The 20,199-nt window shown below is 42.9% G+C and overlaps 2 protein-coding genes across 2 annotated transcripts; one reads left to right on the top strand and one right to left on the bottom strand.

The window, feature by feature from the left end:
- Positions 1-2,247: 2,247 nt before the first annotated feature.
- Positions 2,248-7,650, bottom strand: LOC129829683 (protein Wnt-10b-like). The gene is made up of 5 exons (XM_055891538.1): positions 7,429-7,650; positions 6,462-6,618; positions 5,859-5,964; positions 5,107-5,570; positions 2,248-4,420 (listed from the first exon to the last, which is right to left on the bottom strand). Exons 1-5 carry the CDS (start codon positions 7,500-7,502, stop codon positions 3,863-3,865), a joined length of 1,359 nt encoding a protein of 452 aa, XP_055747513.1. The 5' UTR covers positions 7,503-7,650; the 3' UTR covers positions 2,248-3,862.
- A 1,759-nt stretch (positions 7,651-9,409) lies between these two features.
- On the top strand, positions 9,410-18,012 carry LOC129829682 (protein Wnt-1-like). The gene is made up of 5 exons (XM_055891537.1): positions 9,410-11,070; positions 11,440-11,545; positions 14,631-14,884; positions 15,100-15,365; positions 15,634-18,012. Exons 1-5 carry the CDS (start codon positions 11,061-11,063, stop codon positions 16,123-16,125), a joined length of 1,128 nt encoding a protein of 375 aa, XP_055747512.1. The 5' UTR covers positions 9,410-11,060; the 3' UTR covers positions 16,126-18,012.
- The last annotated feature ends 2,187 nt before the right edge of the window (positions 18,013-20,199 follow it).

Here is a 20,199-nt window from a genome sequence, read left to right as displayed (position 1 = left end):
GTCTCAACGTCAAAAGTGAAGAGGCGACTCCGGGATGCTGACCTTGTAAATGTGGTACTTGAACTGACCCCGTATATAGACTTACTTACTTACCTTCTTGTGTTCTTCTTATTTAGTTTTTAAATTTCTTATGTGTTTTTGTTCTACCTTGTGTTATTTTTAGTATTATATTGTTATTGATTATTGCATTGTTGAATTTAGCGCTGGCAAGATAGGCATTTCACTGTACTTGTGCATGTGGCATTAAAACGTTCAACTTGAACCAAATGACCTGGATGGTAGTTGAGATTACATTAAAAGTACATGGTTCAAATGATCAATGCCGTTCTAGATTCTGCACAGATTATTGTGAAGATCTCCACAAACTTGCGATGACCTATGCATGCTATCTTGAACATGCGTGCTTTATATGATTACATAAGAAGAAATGTATAGTTACAGTAACCTCAAAATGTGGTCATTGATGGTCGGAATTAAATGGCTAGGTGCGCAATTAAAGGGGAATTATACTCAAAAATTACACTGAAAAAACTGTGTTCATTTTCTTCCAGACCTAAAAAATTGTCTTCTGATGTGATTTAAGCGTTGATGTCACATCCTGACCATAGAGAGTCCTTATTTCATATGGTGGAGTAGGTCAGGGCGTGACTGGGGGGTTAGTCTAGTTGTTATTACTATGTGGGGTTCTAGTTTTGTTTTTCTATGTTGGTGATTTTGTATGATTCCCAATTAGAGGCACCTGGTAATCGTTGTCTCTAATTGGAGATCATATTTAGGTAGCCTTTTTTCCACCTGTGTTTTGTGGGATATTGTATTTTGTATTTTGAGTTAGTGTATGTAGCACCTCTGTAGTCACTGTTCGTTACGTGTTTCTTGTTTTGTTCTATAGTTTCACCTGAATAAATGATGTGGCACTGTAATCCCGCTGCGCCTTGGTCCTTCTCTAATAACGACCATGACAATTGATATGGGCTCAGAACATCCAACTGTGTTGTTTCTCTATAAACAATTGTAATTTTGAGAGTGAAAAAAATCTAAAAACAGGAAAAAATAAAACTGCGAGAACATAATTTGGGAAAATATAAAAGAGAATTTAGGGGGGGAAAAGCACATTTTATAGGGCCCCCCTTAGTCGTTTATTAACCATTATTTTACCAGGCATATTGGCAGAAAACATAGTGCACTACTTTCTCTTGTACACTAAGGACCAGGGTAAGAATTGACAACATAGTGCACTACTTCCTCTTGTAAACTAAGGACCAGGAAAAGAGTTGACAACATAGTGCACTACTTTCTCTTGTACACTAAGGACCAGGGGAAGAGTTGACAACATAGTGCACTACTTTCTCTTGTACACCAAGGACCAGGGGAAGAGTTGACAACATAGTGCACTACTTTATCTTGTGCACTAAGGACCAGGGGAAGAGTTGACAACATAGTGCACTACTTTCTCTTGTACACTAAGGACCAGGGGAAGAGTTGACAACATAGTGCACTACATTCTCTTGTACACTAAGGACCAGGGGAAGAGTTGACAACATAGTGCACTACTTTCTCTTGTACACTAAGGACCAGGGGAAGAGTTGACAACATAGTCCACTACTTTCTCTTGTAAACTAAGGACCAAGGGAAGAGTTGACAACATAGTGCACTACTTTCTCTTGTAAACTAAGGACCAGGGGAAGAGTTGACAACATAGTGCACTACTTTCTCTTGTACACCAAGGACCAGGGGAAGAGTTGACAACATAGTGCACTACTTTCTCTTGTACACTAAGGACCAGGGGAAGAGTTGACAACATAGTGCACTACTTTCTCTTGTAAACTAAGGACCAAGGGAAGAGTTGACACATAGTGCACTACTTTCTCTTGTAAACTAAGGACCAGGGGAAGAGTTGCGGGGAAGAGTTGCGGGGGAGAGGAGGAGAATGTGCCTATTTAATAGAAAAAAATAGAAAAACAATTGTAGCTTGTGACATGTTTCATTTTTCTTTAGTAGCTCTCATGCTAGAAAAGGCTGGAGACTCCTGATGCAGACAGATCCATTCTCCATTAAGAGGTGCTTCCCAGCATATCGTTTTTTAACTGATGTTGTTTTAAAGGTACTTTTTTCAAATCAACTGTATTTTCCACATAGATTCCACGTCACAATATGTTGACAAATTACGTTGAAACAATGTTAATTCAACCAGTTTGTTCCAAGTGGGTTATGCCCAATCCCTCCAACCCTCCCACACCTCACCCCACCTTACCATCAGCTCCCTAATCCAGGTCATGGGAATAGAGCATGCTTTGCCTGGGTTTGATATACTCAATCCATGTGTGCCAATTCTCTACCTTTCTCTCGAAGTGGGCACTCATACACTCCTTCCCACACGTTTCACAGCATTGAAACGTATCAGAAATGCAGAGACCTATAATCACCGCTGTTCTCACAATGGAATGAGACAATTTCCGTGCGGCAACAATAAGTAGAGGCATATTTGTGACATAATAATTATATTGATTCACTAAATAAAACATAATCACAAAACAAAAGAAACAGCAATAATACAGTGTGTGTGGTCATTTCCTGGTTATGAGTGTTACAGTTCTAGGTGCAGTATTCCCTAAATGACCTGCAGTTCAGTATGGAGAGAGATCAAAAACATCCCTCAACCAAGAGCCAGACATGGGTTTCCTTCTCCAAGAAAATCCATGGACAGAAAAAAACTGTCCCCACTAGATGACTTGTGGTTCTGATTCCGTTGGTAGTGGAAACACGTTGAGGAACTATCATGCCTGGTTCTCTTTAGTTCTGTTTCCTTAGTTCCTCCTGGATCATGCAATGAAGAATTGGAATTCAAGAATTGAAACCCATTGGTCTTGAGGTGCAGGTGCAAAATATTCAATGAGTATAATCGTCCTCTGGAGTTCATTACCACATTCCATATCAGAACTCGTGACATGACTTGTCTGTTTTCCAGCGTCCCACTGTTGTGTTCAGGCTTTGCTGACTATTACGACTTCAGCTCAATTTCACCATCCTGAGCAGAGAAACACTCAGTCATTGGGCCTCATATGTTCCTCTCATAAACTGGTGCCACACAGCAGATGCCAAGCAACGGAGTCTAAATAAATTCACACACCAAAATAATATACATTTTTCATGTACACAAAAACTGTACACTGTAATAGTAGCCTAGGCATTAGTTAGTTGAAATAGTAATGCCTTACTGCTGTTTGAGTGTTCTTTGTTTCTGAACAGAGACCAGGGGAGAGCAGAGCAGAACAGCAGATGGGGTCCAGGGCATTCTGATTATCATGGCTGAAAGAGCTGCATCCAAACACACCGAGGAAAGAAAGACAAATGACATGAGTCACCTCGTCTTCAATCTCTGACTTGGCATTTTGAGAATAACAACAGGCAACAAAGGGAAAATAGATCCCAGATGACGGAAAGAAGAAAAAAAAGAGGAGAAGAAGAAGAAGCGGGGGATAAACCGATTCTGTGGGAGACTTAACTGACGCAAAGAGAAACACAAACACTGAAATGAAAGGTTTGGTTGGGTGAATGTGTGTACATTGGACAGAGTTAAAGGGTGGATTTCGATTTTGCCATCCTGTGTCCTGAAAATGTCCAGGAGAAACCTGGAGGACAGTTGAGAAGAACATCAAAGACTGTGTTCTGGCCAGGAACCCTTACCAAGATGGCTGCTAGTGCTGACTTGAAATAGTAGCACTCTTTCTCTCTTGTGGAGGCCCCATGCGTCCCAAAGCATTAAGATGATTAAGTAAGTAAGAGTCCTGGATGGGCCTCGTCTACCCATATACCAAATGAAAGGTTTAGTTGTGTCGGTTTATGTGTACAGGAGGCTACTGGTCTACTTACAAACGTTGACCCACTCAGTGACTCGACACTCCTCACAGAGCACGTAGCAGCACCAGTGGAAGCGGCAGTGGCACCTCTCACTACGTGTCTGCTTCAGGATATTGTGCCCTCTCCCGCAGCACAGGGACCCGCAGCTGTCCATGCTGTGGCTGGTCTTGTTGCAGATCCGTCCCTGGGTGCCCAAGGAGTCCAGGGACGGCTCCCGCTCACAGAAGTCTGGAGACTTCTCAAAGTAGACCAGCTCCCGTGACACACTCGGCTTCCGCCGACCCACATTGTTTGGGCTACCCACGCCCCCAGACCCAGATCTGGACCCCACTCCGGCCCCGTTCCTAACCCCATTCAAGGCTCCATTGCCAGCTGCGACCCGGGGGTTGAACACCCCGCTGTTCTTGTTCTGGGAGTTGATGAAGATGGCGGAGAGGAACTTATCCCTCAGCAGAGAACCCAGCAGCCTGAACTCAGGAGACACGTACCAGCAGGTCTTGAACTGGCAGCTGCCTGATGTGCCGTGGCACTTACACCTCCGCTTCATGTTGTCAGTCACAAGCTGTGCAGGGGGAAACAATCATGTCACTATCCATAGAAGTATAGAAGGCTTTTGATTGCAATGTACTAGGGTAACAATTATAAATGTATTTAAAAAAATACACTATGCAGAAATCGCTGCGCCATTTCCTGGTTGCTAAAATTCAAATAGTTTGCCTAATTTCAGTTTCTGTGACAAAACAAGCAAGAATAGCATAGAGAATCATTGTACCATCTAAACTGCTGTGAAACATATTTTCCATAACCAAAAACATTGTATTTTAAGCTGTTTGAAGCTGGTGTACAAAACCAAAAGTAAAATTCGAAAAAAATCGAACTGAAGAACGGGAGGCATAGAAATAGCAGACATAGAACAGATCTACCGATTCTTAGACTCACTTTCAATGAAAATAACAGATCTATAACACACCTTTCTATGTGGATTTGGTCAGGTCACCTAAAAAGTTACATATTGCAGCTTTAAAATGGTTCATACGTGTTTTATAAATATTTTATTGATTGTTTATGAATCTGTAATAAACATTTATAACTAATTAATTCAATTCAATATTAAATTCCATGAATGTTAGAAAACTTGATGAATTCCATTGCGAAACCTTCACCAAATGAGAGCCTGAATCCTATCTGCAGTTATCATCTTGATAAAAATACAACAGATGAATCCTATCTGTTAGAGTCTCTGCTCACCTGTCGGCCCACCCTATTGTTGTGGATTCTCATGCGGGCGTGGATATCCCTCGGAGTCCCCCGGGAGTCCAACCAATCTCTGGAGAATCTCTCACCGAAGCGGGTGTCATGGCTACAGCCCCCCCACTCCCAGGTTTCCTGCTGGGGGCTGAAGTCCTCTGGCAGGGGATTGAGGAGGGAGGTGGGGTGGGTAGAACTAGAATGCTGGCTGGCTGGCACATCTCTGAAATCCTGGGGGGCGGGGGGGCCTCCTCCCCCGCCCCCTCCCATGCCCGCTCTGGCCCCGCCTCTCTGTAGGGTCTGCAGCTGCAGTTGGGTGAGTTTGAGACGGATCTTGTCATCGTCCAGGCGACGCTTGGCCTCGCAGCCGCAGTCACGGAGTTTGCCCAGGCTGCAGGCAGAAGCCACGGAGTGTGCCACACCCGCTGCCAACAGGGACAGGGAGAAGGCAGTCTCCCTGAAGCCTGTGGGAGAGCGAAGAGAGACACATCAGAGTCATGATGTTATCATACTGGGTATAATCTAGATACCACAGGAAAGCTTCGTATCCTTTCATTATTTTTATTCTATAAAGGAAAACATGCAAAGAAATGCTTTTATGTCAGCATCCTTTTTTTGTCCACTATCCCCACCTATAGGGCCTAAAAGTCTTCCTGACCAGGGACCTGGAGTTTTTTCTGGTCAGATCACATGGACAATATCCTGTCTGCATGTCCACCCTCCATCTTTCTCTGCCCCTGTGTCTCTCTCACCCCTGTTGAGGATTGCGCTCTGGTGGGGCAGCTTGTTGAGGCTCTCCAGGGCAGAACAGTTCCACCGCTGGTCTCTGAGCTGGTGCTGGCACTCGTGGATGGCCACCTGGGATGCACAGAAATAAATACCCCACCAGAATGGACATTGGCATTTTCAAATCAAATCAAATCAAAGTGTATTTGTCACGTGCGCCGAGTACAACAGGTGTAGACCTTACAGTGAAATGCTTACTTACAGACTCTAATCAATAGTGCAAAAAAGGTATTAGGTGAACAATAGGTAGGTAAAGAAATAAAAGAACAGTAAAAAGACAGGCTATATACAACAGCGAGGCTATAAAAGTAGCGAGGCTACATACAGACACCGGTTAGTCAGGCTGATTGAGGTAGTATGTACATGTAGATATGGTTAAAGTGACTATGCATATATGATGAACAGAGAGTAGCAGTAAAAGAGGGGTTGGCGGGTGGTAGGTGGGACACAGTACAGATAGCCCGGTTTGGCAACATGACTAAAATGAATCTTCATTCCAGGCCCTGATAAAATATGGTCAAATATTGTATAAAACAATTAATTGTATTATATCTATATCTATCTATGACCTGTATGCCCTGCAGGGCTGAAGCCGTCACGTCGGGGCTCCGAACACACAGACGCATCTGACGCTTGCTCAGGCCCGCCAGCCGCAGGCAGACAGAGGTAGGGGTCAGCACTGGATCTCCTGCCACCTTCAGACCCAGGATGTCATTACACAGCACCCTGAGGTGAGGATACAGTGGAGGTGGCACAGGGTTCATCAGTCAACTCTAGAGCAATATCTATCTGTGAAGTGCCTGCTCCGACCCTCAGTCTAAGAAAGAAAGTGTCATGTAATGAAATGAACATTTACAGAAAAGTATTTGCTGACGCAGCTTAACGCTAAATTCTGGGAAAATATGTATTTTCAAGGAAATAGAATGTTGATTATTATCTCTGGGATTACCATCATACTGTATCTACAGTAGGCCTATTTACATATATTCACTACTTACATTTTAGTTACACAAGTTCCAGTGAAGCACAGTATTGTAAAAAAGTGTGCAGTAGAAACCTGGATGGCATTGTTACTAAACCATCTCTGTTTTGCATGTCCTTAATCATTCAGTCTTCCAACTGTTGGTTCTGATTAGCGTGTGTGTGTGTGTGTGTGTGTGTGTGTGTGTGTGTGTGTGTGTGTGTGTGTGTGTGTGTGTGCGTGTGCGTGTGCGTGTGCGTGTGCGTGTGTGTGTGTCATTGCACGGTTACAAACAAAGCAACATTTTGAAATCGTGATGTCAGCGGTAACAGCAGGCAGCAATAGGCATGTTAGTGAGACAGAGTTGAACGCAGACATCAAGGCATTGTAACATGTGCACCAACAAGTTATTTAACTAAAATATAATATTAGATCAACCTCAAGGAAATATCAGTAACTTTAACAAAATCTTCCTCTGACTTAACTTTTCGTTTTAATTATTTCTCATCCCCGGAATGCTCATAGAACATCATCAGCCCTTTATCAACTTCTCATCACTCTCTCAGGCTACTTACGTGATTGCAGGTGACGTAAGTGCCGCTGCCAAAATCAGGACAAGGTCCCAACTGAATTTATGTAATATCTCCATTTTGGTAAGCGTCTTTCCCGACGTGACATTAAAACACTGGTGTGAAAATCGATTATAAGAAAAATTGGACAAGAGTGGAGTAGATTATCGATGTGCCTCCAACAGAACGAGGAATGAAGAAAGAGAGCAGAATAGTTTGGGGCGAACGTGAAGGGGAGGGGGAGAGAAAATAAGGGAGGGGAGATGTCGCTACAGGCGGTTGTTTTCGAAGTATTGAGCTTCTGAGAAAAGCATCAACAGTTGACAAACCATTATGTGAATTTGACCGATAGCCAATAAGTGTCACAACATATCCAAAGATTTTTCGCGCAGGTACCATTTTCCTCACCAGCATCACCATCTGTGAGTGAGAAATTGTACTACCATATAATAATAGAACACACTTTTATATGTATCATCACTGATATGGATGTTTACTATTTTGTTGGATACAACTGAAAGAAAATGAAAATGTATTCAGATGAAACCCAAGAGGAAAATCCTTCCAGATATGTCTAGGAAATAAATGACTATAGTGTTGGGGGGAGGGGATTGGTTGGTTGCTGCTGGTTCCACTGTACGACAGGGAGCTAGAGGCAGCAGCAGGCAGGCGCGCGGCTCTCTTCGCAGCGCTCCAATGATACTTGGGTAAACAGTCATCTGGTACCCGTCTTCCTTCTCCCTTCCTCCACCTCAATCAGCTCCTCTGTTCTTTATTGTTGTGTTTGAAACAACTTCATCATTCCATAACAGTTTGATATTTTTTTTCAGCGAATGAAATAAAACCCTATCCATATAGTAAGGAGAGGCTATCTTTAATGTAATTTGCAAACAAGTCATCAAAGTTTGAGTACAGTTGACTTAAAGTTCAAATAAGTTATTGTTTATTGTCACACTTCATCAGTTTTCGACTTGTTTGATAAACTGATATTTTCACGCTTCATAACTTTTCCTAGAGGAAAGTGTCGCACAATACCAAAATGTTTTCTCTCTGTCTTTTACGTTTGGCAAGTTGCCTTTAACATGTCTGTGCCAAAATAACACCCATCCTCCTGTCTGTCTTTTAGCCTTTGGAGACTATAGCTTCCCAAGAAATGACAAACGCACCAGATGAGATGCTGTGGCCTCTGATAAAGGTTTCCATCCAGCTGGTTTAGGGTGTTTGATATGTACTGCCCATGGGATATCCCTCAGGTTGACTCAAATGGAAATGAAGTCAAATAGGCTTTATATATCATGCACATAATTAGTTACTTGGCATAATACAATTATAATTTAATCAACAGGTACATCCAGATAAACTATCGAATTCCATTTCATCCTTGTTCACCATTCCAAATAACTAGGTATTATAACATAAAATTGTGTGATGTAGTTTCATTAAATGTAGTTAAAACCCCCCTTAACCGCCGCCAGTTCACATAGTGACACCAATTCTTCATTTAATATCCTTCTATTGCCTAAACTCCGGCAATGAAAAGTGCATTAGCATTCTAGCTTGTCATGTATATCTAAGTGGCTTAAAATGTGATTTGAAGTTGATTTGTGCATAAAAGGCGTCGCTTTATCCGGATTGCGGGCTCTAATCTGCTCGGTGTCGCATGAGCGCCCCAGGAAGCCTGTTTGAGCAGCAACTTTAAGAAGCGGGAGTATAAATGACGTAGGATACCCCTCATTAAATCCTCTCGACAAAAGAACCCTTCCTTCTGCTATCATGTCCTTAAACCATGAGGGGGGGAGAGAGGTTAGGCACGTTTGGTTCTTTGGGAGTTGTGGGAACGTGTGTTTTTGGTTTCACGTTGGTTGTGGGAACAAAGTCATATGTTTCCTTTAATAGAACGTTAAAGTAATGAATTAAGAACAAAATAATGTTTGTTTTTTGTCAAGTACAATGCCTTGTGCTGAGAATGTTCCAAAGACAAGCAACTATCTTCTACCATTCCCGAGAAAGTTGTGGGCAGGTTTTATGCAAAATAACCATAGGACAACCATGCTCTCACCAAGCTATCTGAGAAACATATGGTTCTCAGAATGTTATGTGCTAGCTGGGAGAGAATTATCAAATGCCATAATTCCTTGTGGCTGATCCTAGATACCTAAACAAGAAACTTAACTCCAACCACATACAGAAACAGATAGGACAGAATAAGGACACTATGTAGCCTGATTTCAATTAACTGTCTGTCTATGGGCCTATGGGGCATATTTGCTCATATTCCACCCGGTCTGTAGTAGATGAGGAGACGCCGCAATGTGGCTGATGATTACAAGCCACATGCGTCGAGGGCGGTCTGCAAGCCAGATGTTTTGGGAATTAGCTTTTCTTCTTGGGTGACATTTATGAAACCTTCTAAATCATTCAAAAATATGATTAATTTCAAATGTGAATAATTAAGAAAAATTCCCAAATTGATGAATCATCTCGAGGAATCAACTTTGGTCTTATTCATTTATAATGAATGGCACACATACACAATCCACGTCTTTAATGTCTCAAGGCTTAAAAAGCCTTCTTTAACCTGTCTCCTCCCCTTCATCTACACTGACTGAGGTGGATTTAACAAGTACCATCATTAAGGGATCATAGATTGACCAGGTGAATCCAGGTGAAAGCTATGTCATGGAAAGAGCAGGTTTACTTCATGTTTTGTACACTCGGTGTATGATATCGGCTGATGGAAGGAGAAGGCAGAGAAATGTGGCAAGCCACTGAAAACATCTTGAGAATGTAGGCTATACGAGAGTTTGATAAAGAAGGAGGAGACGCGGTTAAGGGAGTAATCCAACCAGCGGGTAAAAAGTGCTGTTTAGATGGCTCATATTCCGCTGTAACTGTACTGTACAGTAACACCGACCAACCTCGCGCATGCATCATAAATGGGAGGAGAAACCAGGCTGTGCGCACTCACAGCCACAGCACATCTCCACACACAGACACATACATCTCAGTGTTTTGACTTAATTCAGGAAGACTGGATGTGGAAGACAGAGCATGAGCCTGTGGGAAAATACTACAAGCATTAATAGCCATCATTTCTTAAGAATCGGTGGATTATTTGATTACCGTGAGATTCCGTTAGTAATATGTGCAATTTACACTGGTGGATTGCCTTGGCTATTTTCTTATTTTCCTTTCTCCTCCTTTCTGTCCGTTTTTGTTTTCTTTATCCATTGTGCCCTATGAAGGCAATTAATAACTATCCCTCCTTCCAGTCCTATTGAAAAGAGGGCAGAAAAAAAGGGACATGAGAGCAGCAAATCCCTTTTGATTCCTCTTGTAGCGCTCAATAAGAAAAGAATGTGTTGCCTATCACTCATGGAGGGGATCAAGTCTTCCGGACTGTCCCACGCGCTCAATGCGCTGCTGTTGTCCAGAGCATCCCTACAGAGATAGACGTAGAGCGCGTAAAGAGAGCAGCCGCAGCATCCTGCAGCCGAGCCTGGAAAGACACTTCAGCTGCACTAGACAAGGACCCATTTAGCAACCTGTCTCCTCTGTCTGACTGTCTCCTCACCAGATTCATTATTATAGGAAAGGCTCCTCGTTGCTTTTTCCCCTCTAAAGTCCCGTTCTTTGGAATGTGGTGTGGTGAGTACACGTTGATACATTACCTGCTCGTTGATAACCTGCATGGGAGAATGACAGGGTATCAGAGAGATGAATAAACCTGTTGCCTATAGATCACTTTTATAATAGAGGGACTTTTGTAATACGAGATCTCATTATTCATTCTAAAAATAATTGGTTTATTTCCATTATCAATTCTCATGATGAGTTTTATTTATGAGGTCATGGTTGGGGAGCAGGAGGCAAACAGATGTATATCTAGTAGGCCTAGATTTATTTGTGCTTCAAAATAGAATTGTTATCATAATTAGAACCAGATATAGAAAGTGCTTGGAATTCAGATGCGGAATTTTGACATTTGCCTGCTCTGTTTTCATATTGTAATTGAAGACATAATGAGGATCCTCGCACTGCTTCTGGGGGTGAAAGCCGCGTGCATCCTGCTGGTCTCCTCGCGCTCAGGCACGGGGGCAGTCAACAACAGCGGCCGGTGGTGGTAAGTAGTTCAGTTCATGTGTGAGGTATTCATTCAATTAAATGCGCCTCCTAATGAACAATGCTCATTTCAACGAAGCCTGCAGCAAAGGAGTCAATGCGTGGTATGATGGTGTATTGCCTGGAATATGTAGTGCTCTGCTTCCAAATCAACTGAATCGACACTAAACCGTTAGGCCTGTTCCATGCTCGGAATAATCATGTGTTATTGTTGGCTCCAGCTTCATCATTTCTGTTCATTTCTGCTAGAAAACCAAGCACTAACCACAAGCCATTAAGATTTGAGGGTTTTAGGATGACACCTTCCAATTTAGAGCGAGTAGGTTAACTAACTCGATTTAGCCAGTTTTCAATCGAAAGGGATTACTTTCTGCATTAAATCTTTTGATACAAAGGAAGTATTATTTTTCAATATGATAACGATTTCGTTTTTTTGGGAACGGTTGCAGCCCATGTTTATTCAATTTACCCCCCCCCCCCCCCTCTCTCTCTCTCTGTCGCTTGTAATTTTGATAGTGTGGCTTGAACGGGAGACAAAAAAATTCTGTCCCAATGTGGGATAAATTAAATATGGATTTATTTCATGGCAGAGAGCAGTTCCATTCCAGGTCGTATTCAGGGTCCTATATATTGTCATGGTCGTATTTTCCAAGTATGCTCAACATTCCACTCTATATAGGATCAACTATAGGATAAATATACATTCCCTCGCCAATGTCTGCATACATTTGTTATAAACTAGAAAGCCAGCATGCGAAATAGTGTGCCTTACACTAGCTTAAGTGGACAAATATAAATCACATTTTAAGTAGGCTTATAGACCATGGCATACTACGCATTCTGTCACTGCAAAGACATTAAGAGAGAACAGCTGCATGAATAATATTTAACTGAATAATCAAAATGATAACGCAGACCGCAATATAATTCGTTATGGAATATGGCAGCCTTGCAATGTCACTGGGGTAAGCTATACTTTTTATTTATTTTTGACATGGTTCTGACTTCTAAACCAATCCTTATCACTACAATAAGACAAGAACATAAAGAAAGAAGATACTCAGCGAGAGAGAAGTAAACTGGATTGAAATATTTATCTGAAGATGTGATAATAACGTTCCTGGACCGAGCGCGTTATACTGTCTGGCCCGTGCACTCTTACAACACAATATTCTGGATAGAACCAAAAAGGGTTCTATGCTTGCTTCATATATGGCACCCCTTAAGGTTCTATATATAACCTAAATTGGTTCCATACAGAACCCTATATGGAACCCAATGTTTCTATATGGAACCAATTTTTGTTCAGTAAAGAAGAAACCCTGGGGTTCTGATCAAATAACCCTACAAAAAGTTCTGTATAGAACCTTTAGGGGTGCCATACGTAAGGCATGCAATATAACCCTTTTTGGTTCTATCCAGAACTTTTTTTCTAAGAGTGTGGTCAGTCAGTTAAATAATGATGTGTCTTTCTGATTGCCAAGGGGTTGCAGGAGACACAACAATTAGGCTAAGTAACTGAAACCATAAATATAGTAGGCTGGCAATGCAATATGGCAGTCATATTCACATCAGATAAAATAGACTGCATTGAAGTTGTTTGTTATTACTTATGTGGCTGATACTCAAATTCCAATTAAATGTTTCCATCACCCATTATGATCAGAATCCTATATTAATAAATATATTTGAACCGAATAGTTTTTGTTAAAGGTCAATACAATTTTTAAAGGTTAATGAAATAATAAACTGCACGAGCTTGTCTCTCTCTGACTAACTGATTCCACCCTCTCTTCTCTCTCTCCGACTAACTGATTCCACCCTCTCTTCTCTCTCTGACTAACTGATTCCACCCTCTCTTCTCTCTCTGACTAACTGATTCCACCCTCTCTTCTCTCTCTCCGACTAACTGATTCCACCCTCTCTTCTCTCTCTGACTAACTGATTCGACCCTCTCTTCTCTCTGACTAACTGATTCCACCCTCTCTTCTCTCTGACTAACTGATTCCACCCTCTCTTCTCTCTCTCCGACTAACTGATTCCACCCTCTCTTCTCTCTCTCTGATTAACTGATTCCACCCTTTCTTCTCTCTCTCCGACTAACTGATTCCACCCTCTCTTCTCTCTCTCCGACTAACTGATTCCACCCTCTCTTCTCTCTCCGACTAACTAATTCCACCCTCTCTTCTCTCTCTCTCTGATTAACTGATTCCACCCTTTCTTCTCTCTCTCCGACTAACTGATTCCACCCTCTCTTCTCTCTCTCCGACTAACTGATTCCACCCTCTCTTCTCTCTCTCCGACTAACTGATTCCACCCTCTCTTCTCTCTCCGACTAACTGATTCCACCCTCTCTTCTCTCTCTCCGACTAACTGATTCCACCCTCTCTTCTCTCTCTTTGACTAACTGATTCCACCCTCTCTTCTCTCTCTCTGACTAACTGATTCCACCCTCTCTTCTCTCTGACTAACTGATTCCACCCTCTCTTTTCTCTCTCCGACTAACTGATTCCACCCTCTCTTCTCTCTCTCCGACTAACTGATTCCACCCTCTCTTCTCTCTCTCCGATTAACTGATTCCACCCTCTCTTCTCTCTCTCTGACTAACTGATTCCACCCTCTCTTCTCTCTCTCCGACTAACTGATTCCACCCTCTCTTCTCTCTCTCCGACTAACTGATTCCACCCTCTCTTCTCTCTCTCCGACTAACTGATTCCACCCTCTCTTCTCTCTCTCCGACTAACTGATTCCACCCTCTCTTCTCTCTCTCCGACTAACTGATTCCACCCTCTCTTCTCTCTCTCCGACTAACTGATTCCACCCTCTCTTCTCTCTCTCCGACTAACTGATTCCACCCTCTCTTCTCTCTGTCTTTGACTAACTGATTCCACCCTCTCTTCTCTCTCTCTGACTAACTGATTCCACCCTCTCTTCTCTCTCTCTGACTAACTGATTCCACCCTCTCTTCTCTCTCTCTGATTAACTGATTCCACCCTCTCTTCTCTCTCTCTGACTAACTGATCCCACCCTCTCTTCTCTTTCTCTGACTAACTGATTCCACCCTCCCTTCTCTTCATCTCTGGCAGGGGCATTGTGAACGTTGCCTCCTCTGCAAACCTCCTCACCAACTCTAAGAACGTCCAGTTGGTTCTGGATCCCAGCTTGGGCCAGCTGAACCGTCGCCAGCGTCGCCTCATCCGCCAGAACCCTGGGATCCTACACGCCATCACAGCCGGCCTGCACACCGCCATCAAGGAGTGCAAGTGGCAGTTCAGAAACCGCCGCTGGAACTGCCCGACCACCCACAGCCTGGCAATATTTGGCAAAATCGTCAACCGTGGTGAGTTGTTTGTTGTCCTTCTGGGCCTCCTCACTAAGGCAACAGGTGGACTGTTTTGGTACAGAATGTCATGGAATCTTGGATTCTCTAGTAGGCCATTTGGGAAGGGAAAAGTCTATCTTAACATATCTTGAGATTTTGACATTTAAAATCGTAATTCAAAAATGCTCTGTATTCTATAGCGCTGAAGAGAATTTCTACTGTTGTTGTGTCAGGTTGCAGAGAGACAGCGTTTGTGTTTGCGATCACGAGTGCAGGGGTGACCCATGCAGTGGCCCGCTCCTGCTCCGAGGGGGCCATAGAGTCATGCACCTGTGACTACCGTCGTCGGGGGCCTGGGGGCCCTGACTGGCACTGGGGTGGCTGCAGCGACAACGTGGACTTTGGCCGGATGTTCAGTCGGGAGTTTGTGGACTCCAGTGAGAGAGGAAGGGATCTCCGATACCTCATTAACCTACACAACAACGAGGCAGGGAGAATGGTGAAGGAGACATTGTTGATTCACAAATAGCACTTCATGCTGTATGTTCACTCTCTCACTCTTTAGTGATTATCCGTTATCAACCTATTTTTCTGAATTTCATCCATTTTCTTTCATGTTTATTCTCTTCATGTTCCTCCAAGATTTCTTTCCTCTTCCCTTTCCTCCATGTTTTATTTGCTCTTGATGTTCTTCCACCTTTTCTTTGCTCACCGTCTTCCACATTTTCATTTCTTCATCGGTAATCCTTTCTGCCTTCTCTCTCCAGACAGTGTCATCAGAGATGCGTCAGGAGTGTAAGTGCCATGGCATGTCAGGGTCATGCACTGTGCGTACCTGCTGGATGCGTCTACCCAGCTTCCGCGCTGTGGGAGACTTCCTGAAGGACCGCTTCGACGGAGCATCACGGGTCGTCTATGCCAACAAGGGTTCCAACCGCGCCTCTCACCGCGCCGATCCAAGCCATCTCGAACCCGAGAACCCCTCCCACAAACCCCCATCATCCAGAGACCTGGTATACTTTGAGAAGTCACCCAACTTCTGCACCTACCACGGCAAGACGGGTACCCACGGAACTTCAGGGAGGACCTGTAACAGCTCGTCTCCGGCGCTGGATGGGTGTGAGCTGCTGTGTTGTGGTAGAGGGTTCCAAACTCAGACTGAGAAGGTCACTGAGAGGTGTCACTGTACGTTCCACTGGTGCTGCCATGTTAGCTGCCTCAACTGCACCAGCACACAGACATTACACCAGTGCCTCTGATCACAGAACCAGGACAGGGGCTCAGAGATGGAAACGGACAGGCTCTTTGGGCAGGTGGTGTGTAGATAGAGGAATGGTGTGGTAGAGAAGGGAAGGACTAACTCCTTAAAGGGGTAATTGGGGGGTTGAAAAGTGAATACAGGGAGTACTAGAGCTTAATCAATGTTTTTTTGTGAGGAAAGAAAAGAGAAAAGCACAACATTGATTACAGGGTGTAGAAGGAGGGTTTGTGTGTTTTGTGTGTGTGTGCTTACTCCTGACGCCCTGCTGTAACAGAGTATGTTAGTGTGCTTACTGGGTATTTCAATGCTGTAGCTATCCAACTGTGTAGAATGGAATGGAAACCAATCCTCACTATGGCTTCCCAACACCAGTAACAAGACCAGAGGCAGATTGAGTTAAAGGAAGTACTTACAAAGGAAATAGATTTGTGGCTAGAGATAAACAACCAAAATTAGTCTGAGAGAGACGCTGGGATTTGAATCTTTCACCCTCTCTGACCTTACAAGATACAACTAGTGTCTCTGTCCCCTCTCCATCTCTCCCCTCCACAGCAGAGAGATGTGATGGCAGAGGAGGAGAGGGGAGGGAGGAGAGTAACGGTTGCTGAACACAATGTCAGACAGATGTCTCTGTGGCGGGAGAACCACAAGCATGGTCTCTCATAAACCGGTGAAGAACTGTAACAAGAGGGAGGTTATTTTAAACATCACTGTTTTGTTTTCTTTTGCTGCAGTTCTACTTTTCTCACATACAATTGTGTGAAGTACATCTCCCAGGATGTGCTGTCTTCTCCCCCAATTGCTATGTACTTTGGTCCTGGACGTGGACCAAGCCGTTATGATTTCCTCTCTAACTCACCACACATGCCCTCTTTGTTTAGATTGCTCTGGAATCCGCTACACCTCAACCCGGAGTTACCGCGGTGATTTACTACACCATGGTTACTGACGTTAAAGGACTGGACGTTATCCAAGGATAACACAAAAATATTCTACAGTTTTATAACAAACTGGAATTCACTATGGGAATCATATGTGTGAATCATTTGACTGCAGTATCAATACACTGAATATTGGAGAGTATAACTAGATGTATGTGTAGGAGATAGATAGGGGTGCTGCAAGAAACTGGGGTGACCTGCCAAATAGTGAGATCTGTAATATGGCAACCCTGTTGCTAAAATGGCAATGACCAGAGCAAAATTGTGAGACTAAACACATTGCCCTGCTGTGGAAAACTTGATAAGTGTGTAAAGATAATCCAACATCTTCCTTTCCAAGTTTACAGTGGACAGACAGAGGGTTTTACCATTCAATAGGAGCTGCATCTAGCTGTGAACTAGACTTTGAGGGAAAAACCTTGACTATACAGTCACTACTAAGGGAAACGTATTGTATATCAGCTCAGAGAATCAAAATGTTGTAAATAATATATATAGAAATATATATTTATGCTGAAGTTACTCACAATTTTAGGGAAGAATGACTTGCGCACCTGTCGTACATAAGCCAATTGATGGAAGGAGAGAAAATATGCTATCATTAGTCATAAGTCAGGTCATGTTTTATTGTTAAACTGATATTCTGTTTATTTCCTTAAATGTATTTTACAAATGTTTTGTGGAGGGCAGGAAACCTGGCAGAGCATTCTGCTTTATTCCGTACTCATTTTCTCTTAACACTAATGTTTGTCATGTTTGTCATGCACTGAATATTACCATTTATGTAAATACAAACATATTTATTCTTGTGAATGTTTGATACTGTTATAGAGAGAGAAGTAAAATAGTTAAACAAAGCATTTGAGATCTTTTTCCCTCAAAAATATAGCTTTAGCTTGTTTTGTATTGTATAATAGAACAATAAAGTTTATATTTTCAATTAAGTTGGCATGGAAATCAGCTCCTGACTGCCGGGTATTATACTGGCAGGGTATTATACTGGCAGGGTATTATACTGGCAGGGTATTATACTGGCAGGGTATTATACTGCAGGGTATTATACTGGCAGGGTATTATACTGGCAGGGTATTATACTGGCAGGGTATTATACTGGCAGGGAATTATACTGGCAGGGTATTATACTGGCAGGGTATTATACTGGCAGGGTATTATACTGGCAGGGTATTATACTGCAGGGTATTATACTGGCAGGGTATTATACTGGCAGGGTATTATACTGACAGGGTATTATACTGGCAGGGTATTACACTGACAGGGTATTATACTGGCAGGGTATTATACTGACAGGGTATTATACTGGCAGGGTATTATACTGGCCGGGTATTATACTGGCAGGGTATTATACTGGCAGGGTATTATACTGGCAGGGTATTATACTGGCAGGGTATTATACTGGCAGGGTATTATACTGGCCGGGTATTATACTGACAGGGTATTATACTGGCAGGGTATTATACTGGCAGGGTATTATACTGGCAGTATTATACTGGTAGGGTATTATACTGGCAGGGTATTATACTGGCAGGGTATTATACTGGCAGGGTATTATACTGGCAGGGTATTATACTGGCAGGGTATTTTACTGGCAGGGTATTTTACTGGCAGGGTATTATACTGGCAGGGTATTATACTGGCCGGGTATTAAACTGGCAGGGTATTATACTGGCAGGGTATTATACTGACAGGGTATTATACTGGCCGGGTATTATACTGGCAGTATTATACTGGCAGGGTATTATACTGGCAGGGTATTATACTGGCAGGGTATTATACTGACAGGGTATTATACTGGCAGGGTATTATACTGGCAGGGTATTATACTGCAGGGTATTATACTGGCAGGGTATTATACTGGCAGGGTATTATACTGGCAGGGTATTATACTGACAGGGTATTATACTGGCAGGGTATTATACTGGTAGGGTATTATACTGGCAGGGTATTATACTGGCAGGGTATTATACTGCAGGGTATTATACTGGCAGGGTATTATACTGGCAGGGTATTATACTGACAGGGTATTATACTGGCAGGGTATTACACTGACAGGGTATTATACTGGCAGGGTATTATACTGACAGGGTATTATACTGGCAGGGTATTATACTGGCCGGGTATTATACTGGCAGGGTATTATACTGGCAGGGTATTATACTGGCAGGGTATTATACTGGCAGGGTATTATACTGACAGGGTATTATACTGACAGGGTATTATACTGGCAGGGTATTATACTGGCAGGGTATTATACTGGCAGGGTATTATACTGGCAGGGTATTAAACTGACAGGGTATTATACTGGCAGGGTATTATACTGGCAGGGTATTATACTGGCAGTATTATACTGGTAGGGTATTATACTGGCAGGGTATTATACTGGCAGGGTATTATACTGGCAGGGTATTATACTGGCAGGGTATTATACTGGCAGGGTATTTTACTGGCAGGGTATTTTACTGGCAGGGTATTATACTGGCAGGGTATTATACTGGCCGGGTATTAAACTGGCAGGGTATTATACTGGCAGGGTATTATACTGACAGGGTATTATACTGGCCGGGTATTATACTGGCAGTATTATACTGGCAGGGTATTATACTGGCAGGGTATTATACTGGCAGGGTATTATACTGGCAGGGTATTATACTGACAGGGTATTATACTGGCAGGGTATTATACTGGCAGGGTATTATACTGCAGGGTATTATACTGGCAGGGTATTATACTGGCAGGGTATTATACTGACAGGGTATTATACTGGCAGGGTATTATACTGGCAGGGTATTATACTGGCAGGGTATTATACTGGCAGGGTATTATACTGACAGGGTATTATACTGGCAGGGTATTATACTGGCAGGGTATTATACTGGCAGGGTATTATACTGGCAGGGTATTATACTGGCAGGGAATTATACTGGTAGGGTATTATACTGGCAGGGTATTATACTGGCAGGGTATTATACTGGCAGGGTATTATACTGGCAGGGTATTATACTGACAGGGTATTATACTGGCAGGGTATTATACTGGCAGGGTATTATACTGGATCTTAACTCCTTTCATTTCATCAGTTGATGTTATATGATGGTCATATCATTTCTGTGCTT

This window comes from Salvelinus fontinalis, chromosome 31 (assembly GCF_029448725.1).
Source record: "Salvelinus fontinalis isolate EN_2023a chromosome 31, ASM2944872v1, whole genome shotgun sequence".
In the NCBI taxonomy this organism is placed as follows: domain Eukaryota; kingdom Metazoa; phylum Chordata; class Actinopteri; order Salmoniformes; family Salmonidae; genus Salvelinus; species Salvelinus fontinalis.
Note: the sequence above shows the minus strand (reverse complement) of the source record. Positions and strands in the feature narration are given on the sequence as shown.